Source organism: Miscanthus floridulus, unplaced genomic scaffold (genome assembly GCF_019320115.1).
Source record: "Miscanthus floridulus cultivar M001 unplaced genomic scaffold, ASM1932011v1 fs_142_4, whole genome shotgun sequence".
In the NCBI taxonomy this organism is placed as follows: domain Eukaryota; kingdom Viridiplantae; phylum Streptophyta; class Magnoliopsida; order Poales; family Poaceae; genus Miscanthus; species Miscanthus floridulus.
This window is the reverse complement of record NW_027096262.1, coordinates 12072-24261: the sequence shown is the minus strand read 5'-3', so window position 1 is coordinate 24261 and position 12190 is coordinate 12072. Positions and strand designations below refer to the sequence as shown.

The 12190-nt window shown below is 47.2% G+C and overlaps 2 protein-coding genes across 7 annotated transcripts; one reads left to right on the top strand and one right to left on the bottom strand.

Moving 5' to 3' along the window:
- Nucleotides 1–818: 818 nt before the first annotated feature.
- On the top strand, nucleotides 819–5010 carry LOC136530475 (peptide chain release factor APG3, chloroplastic-like). 2 transcript variants are annotated; one of them, XM_066523205.1, is made up of 15 exons: nucleotides 819–1052; nucleotides 1351–1407; nucleotides 1750–1830; nucleotides 1958–2015; nucleotides 2097–2200; nucleotides 2359–2410; nucleotides 2561–2610; nucleotides 2907–2972; nucleotides 3048–3212; nucleotides 3301–3373; nucleotides 3473–3605; nucleotides 3868–3925; nucleotides 4220–4267; nucleotides 4396–4479; nucleotides 4606–5010. In XM_066523205.1, the coding sequence occupies exons 1-15, from the start codon at nucleotides 915–917 to the stop codon at nucleotides 4675–4677; spliced, it is 1239 nt and encodes a 412-aa protein (XP_066379302.1). In that variant the 5' UTR covers nucleotides 819–914; the 3' UTR covers nucleotides 4678–5010. The 2 variants fall into 2 exon arrangements, with proteins under 2 accessions (XP_066379302.1, XP_066379303.1); XM_066523206.1 differs by lacking the exon at nucleotides 819–1052 and having other exon boundaries at nucleotides 1354–1403.
- Nucleotides 5011–6551: 1541 nt separating this feature from the next.
- LOC136530474 (alkylated DNA repair protein ALKBH8 homolog) lies at nucleotides 6552–9427 on the bottom strand. 5 transcript variants are annotated; one of them, XR_010777793.1, is made up of 6 exons: nucleotides 9076–9413; nucleotides 8551–8579; nucleotides 8150–8353; nucleotides 7512–8051; nucleotides 7027–7224; nucleotides 6552–6650 (listed from the first exon to the last, which is right to left on the bottom strand). XR_010777793.1 is itself a non-coding variant. In XM_066523203.1 (4 exons), the coding sequence occupies exons 1-4, from the start codon at nucleotides 9299–9301 to the stop codon at nucleotides 7722–7724; spliced, it is 789 nt and encodes a 262-aa protein (XP_066379300.1). In that variant the 5' UTR covers nucleotides 9302–9413; the 3' UTR covers nucleotides 7464–7721. The 5 variants fall into 5 exon arrangements, 2 of the variants coding, with proteins under 2 accessions (XP_066379300.1, XP_066379301.1); XR_010777792.1 differs by having other exon boundaries at nucleotides 7027–7191; XR_010777794.1 differs by lacking the exon at nucleotides 8551–8579 and having other exon boundaries at nucleotides 7027–7191; nucleotides 8150–8253; nucleotides 9076–9418.
- Nucleotides 9428–12190: the final 2763 nt, after the last annotated feature.

Sequence of the window (12190 nt, the reverse complement as noted above, 5' to 3'; positions counted from 1 at the left end):
TATTGCGCTGAAAACGCTTGTTGCAAGTGTATGTTTCAAGTGTTCCAGATGTTTTTCAGAGATATATTGCAAGTGTTAGATACAGATGTTGCAAAAATAGATCGAGATGTTGCAATGGTTGTACACGTATGATGTAAGCTTTTGTTCCCAATATTTCATCTGTTTTTCCAGACGTATGTTGCGAGCATGTTTATTTGGATGTTGCATATGTTTTACACATATGTTGCAATTATTTTATCTGAATGTTACATATGTTTTAAGTGTTTTTCATGTGTGTTTTGCAAGTGCTTCAGATGCATGTTTCAAGTATTTATTCTGCCTTCAGACATATGTTTCAAAAGTAGATCATGTGTTGCATCTCCCTCCTCGCTTTCTGTTATCTCGCCTCGGTGTCTCCTCCTCCCGGTGCCAGCTGGCATCCGCCACCCCTCTTCTCGATGCTGGTGACATTCGTTCAGCGTGGCGCGGGCCCCGCGTGGATGCAGGAAACGACACGAAAAATGACCGTAGGTGCATGAAAACGGAGCGGGAAACGGCTACAGGCGTGGGAAGCCCTATCCGTCCTGACCGTAGCAAGCCCGTTTTAGTTTTCTATGGGCCCACTTGCCTTGAGTCGGCCCCACGTGTCATCGTCTTAGTTTTTCTTCTCTCTTCAGGATTCCCCCTATCTTCTTCCCGCGCCCCTCCCACTCTCCCAGCCTCCCGTCCCTTGTGCACAGTGCCTCCTTCCCGACCTCCCTCCCCGCCTCGCTCCCACTGTGCGCACGCCCTCGCCGTGCTCTCCTCCGGTTGCGGCGCCCCCCCCCCCCCCCCCCCCCCCCCCCCCCCGCGGCTCGATCCTCGGCGCTCCTGGTGGTTTGTGTTTCTCATCCCCACCTGTCGTGCTCCGCGCCCGCTTCATCGCCTGAACAAAGATGGAGGCCTTCCTCGCCGGCCTCTTCGGGGCGCCTCCACGCGCCGTCCCCGGCCCTCGGGGCACGCCTCCTTCCGGCCTTCCTCTCTTCCACGGCAGGCGCCGCAGACGGCCGTCCTCGTCCGTGGTCTGTATGGCGGTAAGGAAAAAAAAACCCTTCCTTTTCGGCGGTCATCTCCATTTCCTGATGCACCGGCCATTTCTTGGAGATAGAGAGCGCATGTTGTCACCTACTATAGTGGTTCTGAGCCATTTCCCATTTGGGGGTCCAATTAATTTATGAAATGGCTTGTCACTTACCCTGAATTTTTGTTCACGCTGAAGCTGAACTGAACATTGTGTGCTTTAGTAGCTGAAAATCCTAGTTTTCGCACTAGGAACGAATCCATTGTTCATATCATAGCCTGATGATTGTTCATTTTGTGTGCTCTGTGCAGGAGCCCTATCTGATTGCCAAGCTGGATTCTGCGGAGAAGGCCTGGAAAGAAATGTCGGTATGGCTACCCGTTCTGTGTTTCACCTTTGGTTCCTTCTTTTTCTTCTATATTATTAGGCTTACCAATAGGCTTATATCGCCATTGTTATTATTACTCTGAAGTTGCTTGAGTGAAAAATGTATTGTATGAAATTAATTTTAGAACCAATCAGGCTTAACTTAGGTCCGGCTTCAATGCTGTACTAAATCAATTCTCAACTTCTCATTTGTGTCAAGGAAAAGAAAAAGTAACACGTATGTAGGCAATATAAACTGCAATGCTGTAACAATGATATGGAAAAGTTTCAGTTTTGGTCTCATCCAAACGGTCATCAGTCTAATGCTTGAGTGTATGCATCAGGTTAGGTTGGCAGATCCTGACATTGTCTCAGATCCAAGCGAATACCAAAAACTTGCGCAGTCTGTTTCTGAACTGGATCAGGTATTTGGCTTACTCACTATGGTATTTAATGTTGGTGTCTACTATCTACTCAATTATACCAGAATTTGAGCTGCTAATTTTATCAAATGATGCATCACCTTTTTTTTTTTCTGTCAACAATATTTAGGTCGTGACTACATACAAGCAATTCAAGGATTGTGAGAGGCAACTTGAAGAGACAAAAGGTTGGTATGCCTCAGTATTTCTGGTGCCCGTGAGAAAATAATAGACTCTTATATAGCTTTTTTAACTTTGCAACATCATAGCTCTGGAAAAAGAGAACGAAGATGACCCTGATATGTCAGAGATGATAGCTTCTGAGCTGGAGGCTCTATCTAACCAGCTTGCAGAGCTTGAAGAAAAATTGAAGGTGAATAGGACATAACACTCTGCACAATAGCTACATAAATTCTGGACATTATGTTTAACTTTATGCATTCTACAATGCCAGTTTCTGTATTTTGTTGGAGAAAGTATACATTACACATTTTGATGTGCCTCTCATCCACTCTTATTTCCTCATGTTAGTTACTACTGCTTCCCAGTGATCCTCTAGATTCACGCAACATCTTACTTGAAGGTACCTCTCTCCATTTCTCAGTTGTACATTTCAACTAAGTTATATGGCTGTCCCATGAGTGTTCAACATCTTCTTGGTTTTTTTTTTTTCAAAAAAAGTTTTTTTCCTTCTTGTTTTGAAACTGAGAACTGTATTTCTTCAATTTTGCAGTAAGAGCAGGCGCTGGTGGTGACGAAGCTGGAATTTGGGCTGGTGACCTTGTAGGTAGATGATGATTTTATTCCAATTGAGTGCAATTTAGCAAATGTGATACAGTTGTTTTTCATTTTGTTCAAATAATAGAGTACTAAGCTTGACACACAGACCATTTATATGGACAATAATCTAGAATAAATAATGAACGTGCAAGTAGGATTACATTTTTTTTTTGGAATATAAGCTCTTCTTAGTTCATTTTTCTATTCGTATAGCAGCTATACTTCTGATATACTAGTGCATCATATTTGCAATTTTACTCACATAATCCACAACTAAATATGCCAATGGCTTTCTGTAGGTACGCATGTATCAGAAATACTGTGAGCGCAACAATTGGAAGTTTAAGCCAGTTTCTTGCTCAGAAGTATGTACTTGCAACCTTAACCTGACTATTGATTAAGATTTAAGAAAAACACTGCTCACAAGCAGACTCTTTCAGGCAGAAATGGGTGGATACAAGACATATGTAATGGAAGTCAAGGGGAAACAAGTCTATAGTAAATTGAAGTTTGAGTCAGGCGTACACCGTGTTCAGCGTGTTCCCCTGACAGAGACTATGGGTCGTGTTCATACGTCAACAGCAACTGTAGCTATTATGCCAGAGGTGGGCCATTTTGATATTTGTGTGAAGTTTTATGACATGAATTCCCTCTTCTTCAGAGATGCCTAATATTGTTTCGATGGCATAGTAGGCTGATGAAGTTGATGTGGTTATTGATCCTAAAGATATTGAGCTTAAAACAGCAAGATCTGGTGGAGCTGGAGGTAATATCACTTGCATATTGTGTTATCTGTACTAGAATACTGGGTTTTCTGTGCTGCTCCCTTATAACTGAGCATCTTCTAACATTTCAATCAATGCAGGGCAGAATGTTAACAAGGTGGAGACGGCTGTTGATCTTATTCACAAGCCTACAGGAATAAGGATATTCTGTACTGAAGAGAGATCACAGCTACAGAACAAAGAGCGGGCATTTCAATTGTTGAGAGCAAAACTGTAAGTTGTTATAGCTATGTATAGCTTTCCAAACTATGAATTACGTTTCTCTCTATGTTTTCTATCACCTCAGTTATTTTGTTTCTAAACATGTTCTTTGATGATAGGACCATAATTACAGTGTAAATTCTGGTTTTAGAAATCTCTTATGCAAAGTAGAGTGAATCTATTTTTTCCAAATTATTTGTACTCAGTATAATACATGGTCATCTTTATGTAATCTTTTTCCATTCCTTATATATATCTACCATAAACTTTACAGTTACGAGATAAAATTAAGGGAGCAACAAGAGGCAATAAGAAACCAGAGGAAATTGCAGGTAAGTTGTCAATTCTTTTTAAGGATCGTATCTTCCAAAGGTCATAACTTTGTGTCCAACTGAAAGCAACAGAAAACTGTCTTATAGATGATAAATGCTCAAATTGGATACAGAGTAGCAGAGTAGTAGACATTTACGTGAACAGTATAATATTCAGTTGGAATTCACAAAATTTAAACAATGACAAGACAACAAAAGCTAGTGCCTTCAGTTTGTGTAGGAAATAGAGTTAGCCCTTATGAAAGATTTTGTCATCCTCTCTGTTCAGTGTTACTAATACCTGTTCAACTGAAGGTTGGTACTGGTGCTCGATCTGAGAAGATAAGGACATACAATTACAAGGTAGCAGGACATCCTATCACCAAGAAACTTGTCTTTTCTTTCTCTGTTATGTTTGGGCAGGAGCTCTTCTTATTCTTTATAAATCGCCTCCAATATTTATACAATTTGAGGTCTTTTGCTCACAACAGGATAACAGAGTGACAGACCATCGATTAAAGATGAACTTTGAACTGACCGGCTTCCTTTTAGGAGACATCGAATTGGCTGTTCAGGTATATTGCTTGACAAAAAAAAAAGAACAATGCAAATGTGGCAACGTGCAACTATTACAGCAGAGATGATGTAATAACATGAGCCCATCTCTATAACAATCTCATTTGTTATTTAAACATCTACAGTCTTGTGCTACAATGGAGCAGCAGGAGCTCTTGGAGGAAATGGCCAGTTCTGTGGGCGCAGTGAACGTATGATTCAGGCAATTCGGCGTGGAGATCAGGTTATCAAACAAAAAAAACCGATGAAGATGATTGATAGTTGTACATGAAGAGACTGACAAAAATGAACTCCACAGGAAATTTTTCTGTAGTCCACATGGTCATGAGTTCATGACTAATGCCATAGAACACACCACATGGTCCTTGACGGCAGCATACTTTTGAGTATTAGAAAATATACATGATATGTACAATTCAACTGCTCCAGTATTCACAGTTTAATGCATTTTAGGTACGACGTTCTGTGAAATTCTTTTGTTCACAATGTATAATTCTTTAAGAAAAAAAATGCAAATATCCATTTATGAAGACAGCTATAGCCATGTGCTAAGTTAAGTAGACTACCAGTTCTCCCTTTCCCCATCCGTGTCTTAATGAAAAACGTTGCACATTCTGGCTAACAAATTTACAAAATTGTTCACAGTTATCAAAAAGACTTTGTTTTTGGCATTCATAACAAAAATTCAGTTCAGCTTGCAATATAGACAGACTCGCTTTGAGGAGTTGAGCTTGGATTGCAAGTTGACAACCTAGATTTTGTTAATACCAAAATTTCTTACATTTTGAGATGAGCAACACCACCATACTTTTATTATGCTTTTGAGATGAACAACAACAATCAGCCTGTTCGGCTGGGGCTGAAACGATCGTGGATTATTACTGCTGGCTGGTTTGGTGTGAGAGAAAAATACTATTCTGGCTGAAAATTTACGATCGTTTACAACCAAGCGAACATGCTGAATATACTGCTAGTAGTTATACTAGCTGACTCGTGAGATGACTTAGGGCGTGTTTAGTTTAGGCCCTAGGGCCCTAAACAAAATTTGGCCGGTAGGTAAAAATTGGACACCATTTGGTCAAGACCAAGGTTTGGCGTGCCCTGAAAATTTGGCATTGCCCATCTACACTTACAGGTAGCTGATGCGGCAGCCCATGAGTGGTTGCATGCGGTTCAAGATTTTGAGAGTGGATTTCTTTAAATTAAATCAAGATATGTCTTAAACTATGCATCAGATTTACAAACCGTTTTCACCAAATTATTGCTTGCAGTTAAATCTACAAAAAAAAAAAAAATCTCAGTTAGCTACATTTCAACCAAAAAACAATTGACTGACATATGAATCCCACATGTCATATCATACATAGAGTTTTCGCATGGCTCCAATCCAGACACATACTTTTGCTCTTAAATTTTAGCATAGCCAAACTGCGGCTTGGCCATGAACAAAACACTTACTATTTCTTCCTGTTTTGGCATGGCTCCAACTTTGGCATAGCCAAATTTTGACAGGTCCTTTTGGGTTACCAACCAAACAGCCCCATAATAGCCCTTGCACTCGGAAGATTTCATAACACGCTTAGCCTCTGCCTTGTCCGTCCACCCCCGTTCACCACCGGCATTTCGCCATGGCTGCTGCCAAGCCCCTCGTGGTCGTCATCGCCTTCCTCCTCGCTGCCGCTGCCACAGTCCCCTTGCCTGACGGTGGTGGGGAGCTCCCTCCGTTCACGCTCCTCCCGGCTGAACCCCCTGCCGTCTCCTTGCCTGATGGTGGTGGGAACAACCTCCCGTTCACGCTCGTCCCGGCTGACCGCGCTGCCGCTGGGTGCCGCGGGTCCGTGGGCATGTGCCCGGCGAGCGACGAGGTGCGGGGCCTCGGCATGGGAGCAGGGGCTTCCACCATGTCGGCCGATCCTGAACGGGTCCGGCGGCGGGTACATCACCAACAGCGCGACAGCGTGCCGTGCTCGCGCCGCGGTGCCAGCTACTACAACTGCCGGCCCGGTGCCCAGGCCAATCCCTACCGCCGCGCCTGCTCCCGCATCAAGCACTGCCACGGTTGAAGCCATGGTTCCTCTTCGCCATCCAAAGAACTCTGTGTACTGCGTGTTTTCTTGTACCGGCAAGGTGTCACAAGCTCTTCTGCCCTTGTATCAGCAATGTTTAGGGCCTGTTTAGACACCAAGAGCTAATTGTTAGCTAGCTAAAAATAGCAAAAATTAGCCCTAGCCCATCCAACAGGGACTACTTGGTGAGCTATTTTTTTTGTCCAAACATCTAACTAGTCGTTAGCCAATTGGCTAACCTTATACTAGCCCTAGCCATCTAAACAGGCCCTTCAATATGTTATAATGTAAAAAAAGATTGTGGTCCAAGGCATAAGATACCGGAATTTTGTTGTTGTTTGACTAGTTCTTGCTAGTATAGAACTATATACGATGTTGCTTTAAAAATTCATGGTTTTCATGCCATTGATGCCTGCCTGCCTGCCTCCATCACCCAGATTTCCTGTTAGGCACATTGAAGCTGGGGATAGAACTCAATACCTGCTTCTGCTTGGTCTCCCAAATATTGTGGCTGTTCTAATATGGATGTCTTCATGTGACTGTTCCCTGGTTGGCACTTGCAGCATGATGCTCATATCCATCAAGAGTTTGATATTTCTCACCAGAACCAACCAAGTGATGTGCTCATTCTCCCTGGTTTCGCACCTGGAAGGAAGATGTGTGAACTCCATTTTTCTCCTGAAACGAAAGGATCAGGTGTTTGTTTATTTCAATTTATTAGGGCTAGTATTAGTTGGACTAGTTCTGCCATGTGAGTTGTGATCGATCACTCTCCCAACATGCCTGTCATGTGGAATGCTTGTTAGGGAGTGTAAGCCTTGCCTATCAGACAATGTGTTCATGAAATACTTTTATGTTGCTTTGAGGTGCATTTACATACCATGATGGCTTCCAGTGACATTGTTAAGAAACCCAACTGTAACTCTGTAGGCATGCTTAATTTCGAAAAGGAGAATAGAGCTTACATGATGCATGGACAATGCTACTGCCTTCTGCCAATAATGTCGAGCTTGAGGCATTCAACAATACTCCTCTTATCCAGTGATGGCTGTCTTTAGCAACAGCATATTACAATTTTCCATGATATACCTCACCACAAAAAATGACTGCTCTGTAACTGCAAAAGTGGCTTGTAACCACAAACATCTAACAAATTGTTCACTGTCATGACCAATTTAGTCTGTACAAGGCAGGAGCTTTCTCAGTGTAATGGAAGTTCTTCTGTGCTGCTCAAGTTCCCTGCCATCCCAAAGCTGTCTGCCTGGTTTGCGGTCGATCTCATGCTTCCAGAGATACCTTGCATCGCCAAACATGAGAACAAGAGAGCCTGGGTTCAGCAAAACGGGGACCTTCGAAGATTCACCATCCCCTTGCTTCAGGGTGTCAGAGCCCGCCCTTCTCCTTGTTGGTTCTGCTTGACTGAAGTGCATCACACAAGCTGACTCAAGAGAGACTATTGCAATCCCATCGTCAAAGCGCATCAGATCAACATGAGCACAGATACCCTAGATTCAATAACAGAACCATAATGTTAAGAGCGCAAAAAGAATGCATCACTTTTCTGAACGATATGTTTCCTTGTGAATATGAGACAGTTCCGCACCTCACCTGGCCTGTATCTGTTTGCAATCATCTGATTGAAAAATGGCTCCCGCCACAACAAATCTGATGGCAGAGGACATGCATCTTCATCCTCGTTTGTCACCTCTGCATCAAGACCAACACTGGTGTCACCAACACAGATAGCTTCACGGATAAGTGCAGAAAGCTCAACAGCCCATGAAGGGAGATCGCCAAATCTCATTGCCTAAAAAGAAGATAGGAGCAGAAGAACTTAAACATTAAAAATGATAGACAAGGATGGAAATCTTCATATAGTTTGAACTACTTTAGGAAGCCTTATACACAAATCAGGCAGTCTTTATGGCACTACTGAGAATATTGAAAATCCTACCGCTGACAAACATTAGGCAGATACTGAAAAGATGAAAGGGAAAAACTTACTTGGTTGTTTGCATCAACAAACCATCCTTCTGCAAAAACCAAGTCATCAGACTTACGATAAGCAATGAGCTATGGTTATCTCTGTTGTTGAGCAATAAGAAACTAGAGCAGAGTTTCTTCTGCATAGGTACTAGGAAGTTTTAATACTCAACTGGGACATGTAAAAGTTAACCAATCCAGATATAAGTATAGTAATGGTTCGAGAACAAAAGACTTATTTCAAATTACAATTTAACATAGTTACATATAGCTAGATAATTTTATAATAAGAACTAGTAATACACAGTCAGAGGAAAAAAGGGGATTAAGGTACCTATTGCTAACATTAGTAATTGCACCGCTGGCCGCAGCTGTCTAAGCAGATCCGGTGATTGTAATCATCACAAAGAGTCATAGATGGACCATTAACGAATAAGTAATGTCCTGACTGAAACCAAATTAAACAGAACACGAAGCTAAAAATATTCCCCTTTTTGCTCACAAGATGAAGGAGGCTACAGGAGGTCCCGGCAACCGAGGACTCACCTTTCTGGATCGCATTTAGGAGGCGCGCCTGCTCGTCGGCGGAGAGGAAGGCAGCGCACAGCCACAGTCCCCTGACCCCAGCCACCGCCTCCCACCTCCAGTGCCCGCGGCCCGCTCCGGGGCTGACACCGGCCGGTGTGTCGGAGTCGCTGCCCGACGAGTCACCGAAGGCCTCGCGGAGCGCGTCCCGGCAGTGGGACTCGCCGCCGTCGCCGGCCGCGGCCATGTGGTTTCTCCGTAGAGTCGCTTCGTTCGCAGTACAGGGCGTACAGCACGATTCAACTCGTTTGCACACCAATTCGGATACCGTGTCCCGCGTGGAGTTTACGTAAAACTAGTATTACGCCTTCCTCTCTCGGACCAGCTTGGCCTTGGATGCACACGATGCTTCACTTCCAGGCCCAGCCCGGCCGAGTGAACGAAGAACATGTCTAGATTATTGGCGTGGCTGGTGCCCGGACTCCGCACCCCCACGCAGCCCGTCCCCGCTATCGTCTCGCCCCACGCATGCACTCCACTCCGTATCTACGCCCACCGGTTATTTTTCAGATCTGCCCCTTTCTCTTCGCGCGGGCGGCACTCGTGAGCCGAGACCCGGCGTCTCTCCGACCGGAGCACACGTCTGTAGCCTCCCCCCCTCCCGCGCACGCCCCGTGCACCGTCCTTCTGCCCCGGCTGAACAACATAAAACACTTGCAACATGACAAAAAATTTGAATGCAACATACATATGAAAAACAGATAAAACACTTGGAATATGCACTTGTAACATGTGTGTGGAACACATGAAACATCTAAAAAATAACACTTGCAACATGAAACCACTTGCTGCAACATAAGATTGAAACCGCTAAAATATTTTGGAGCATACTGTTGCAACATATGTGTGAAACATATGCAACATCCGGATAAAAAACGATTGCAGCATACATTTTGTCGGGTACCTTAGAACGGGGTACCCTGAGCGAACATCAAAGGGGTCGCTTAGGTTCCATCAAAAACAAAGCTAGAAGATAAGCCATGGGCCCCTCACCCGCCACAACTGGGCCCACCAAGCCCTCCGCCTCACCTCGAGCCTCGCGCAGGAGGCCTCGGCAGGGAACGCAATCTCCGCCTCGCGCGAGGCTCCCCACGGAAGGCCTCGGCAGGGGGTGCATTCTCCGTGTCGCGCGAGGCCTCTCACGGAAGGTATCGGCAAGGAGTCCGATCTCCGTCTCGCGCGAGGCCTCATTCTCCGCGTCGCTCGAGGCCGGTTCGTCCGCGGCCCGTCGCCCCCCCGCCTCGGCCGACCTTCCCGACAGCACGTCGTGTCTCATTAATACTTCAACCACTCCCACATTCTCCGCCGGACGAGGGCTCGACGCCACGGAGTGGCCGACGGGACCTGAGGTCGCATCAGCGCCATACCGGCCGGGACAGGGCACGGCGGGGATTACCGGCCACTGTGTCCTGACGCTGTGCCCACGATCAGCGCCCACACCGCACTGTGTCCCGCGATCTCCGCCTCGAAAACAACATCGCACGGACAACCTGTCCCGGTACATCACCGCCTCCAAGCCGACACACCAAATCAGCCACCCACTCGGGGCCTCGGCACTGTGCACCAAGGTCTCGGCTATCTTGGGGATCGTGCCCGCCGAGACCCCCCATTGCGGTGCGGCCTCGGCACCGGCCAAGCCTCGGCCTCGCGTACAGTCCGCCCACAGCGGTTTGCACGTCCACCGCCGCACCCACTTCTAGACGGTCCCAGGGCTCTCACCACGCACAGGATCGGATGGGACTCGCACGCCGCCCCAGTGCTCCAAGGACGGACCACTCCGACGACCACGTCGCCATAGGGACAGGCCACAGGGCTCGGACATGTCGCCCCTGTTGGCACGATGCCACGTAGTTAACACATGTACTGTCCTTGTCCTCCCTTCAACTATAAAAGGAGAGGACTTGGGCCACTCAGAAGGGGGGGGGGACTCACGGGGAAGAACACCTGGTAACACACACATACACATCTCAGCCGCCTGAGAGCAACGTCTCAAGCAACCCACACGACACCTCGCCGAGACCTGGGATTAGCTCCCTCTCTCACTGTGCTTGTAACCCCCTACTACTAGCACTTCGGTGCAAGGAATACAAGATCGATCTCTCAGACTGGACGTAGGGCATCGATTGCCTGAACCAGTATAAACCTTGTGTCTCTTTGCATCACCATCCGGGATTAGGGGCACGCAGTTCAAATTCACTAGTTGGTTGAGGACCCCCCCCGGTCCGAAACACCGACAGTTGGCACGCCAGGTAGGGGCCTCTGCGTGTCGGTTTCGTCATCCCAACAGGTTCCGGATGGCAGACCCCGTACGACCGTTGCGTCTCGGCACGGTGGTTTGGTTTGGGAGCCTAGAGTTCATGTCCCTAGGGCATGAGTACGACATGGTACTCCTCACTCCTCGAGCCCCACCAACCGACGATGAAGTCGCGCACCAGTAGCCCAGGCGCAGGCGGCGTCCGGGCGGCCGCTCTCGCCGCGCCCGCCAGGCACGACGCGAGCAAGACCACCCTGACACTACGCGAATTCAGGACGGCACACCGCTCCCCGCCGGTATCCTGCGACCAGCTGTTGGCACGGGGTCCCTGGCTGGGGACCTGTCTAGCCTGAGCTGGGACGAAGGAAAATAGCCGATGGCACACGGCGATGCCCCATCACCAAGCCCTGCTCCACCGCTCCGTAAGGAGCCGATCCCGGCGGAGCAGAGTCTGGCGACGGCACCACCCCCATACCCCCTTGGGTTGAGAAATGCCGCTGCCTCCTACGCCTACGCTTACACTGCCGCTCACGAGGATCCCTCAGAACGCCGCCAGCGCTTCATTCTCGACCTAAGCACCCACGCCGACTCCTCGAAGGAGGATGAGGCATGGCCTGGAGTGGATTTCTCCAAACTCCACGACCCTGGGGCTATGCGCCAGTTCTTAGCCGCGAGCGACTACTGCTTAGGCTACTCTGACTCCGACGACGAAGGCACCTACGACCCCACTCGCGAATGTTTTCACATTGGGCTCGGGATGCCGAGAGCGGGCGAGGAGGACGAGGGGGCAGGTAGCCGTTCCCCGCTTCGCCCGGGTATAGG

Coding starts and splice junctions, on each gene's coding strand:
- LOC136530475 (XM_066523205.1), top strand. CDS start 915: ATGGAGGCCTTCCTCGCCGGCCTCTTCGGGGCGCCTCCACGCGCCGTC. Junction 1,408..1,749: donor AGGCCTGGAAAGAAATGTCG/GTATGGCTACCC, acceptor TGTATGCATCAG/GTTAGGTTGGCAGATCCTGA. Junction 3,213..3,300: donor CTGTAGCTATTATGCCAGAG/GTGGGCCATTTT, acceptor ATGGCATAGTAG/GCTGATGAAGTTGATGTGGT.
- LOC136530474 (XM_066523203.1), bottom strand. CDS start 9,301: ATGGCCGCGGCCGGCGACGGCGGCGAGTCCCACTGCCGGGACGCGCTC. Junction 8,580..9,075: donor CCTAAATGCGATCCAGAAAG/GTGAGTCCTCGG, acceptor TGGTTTTTGCAG/AAGGATGGTTTGTTGATGCA. Junction 8,354..8,550: donor TTGTTGATGCAAACAACCAA/GTAAGTTTTTCC, acceptor TCTTCTTTTTAG/GCAATGAGATTTGGCGATCT.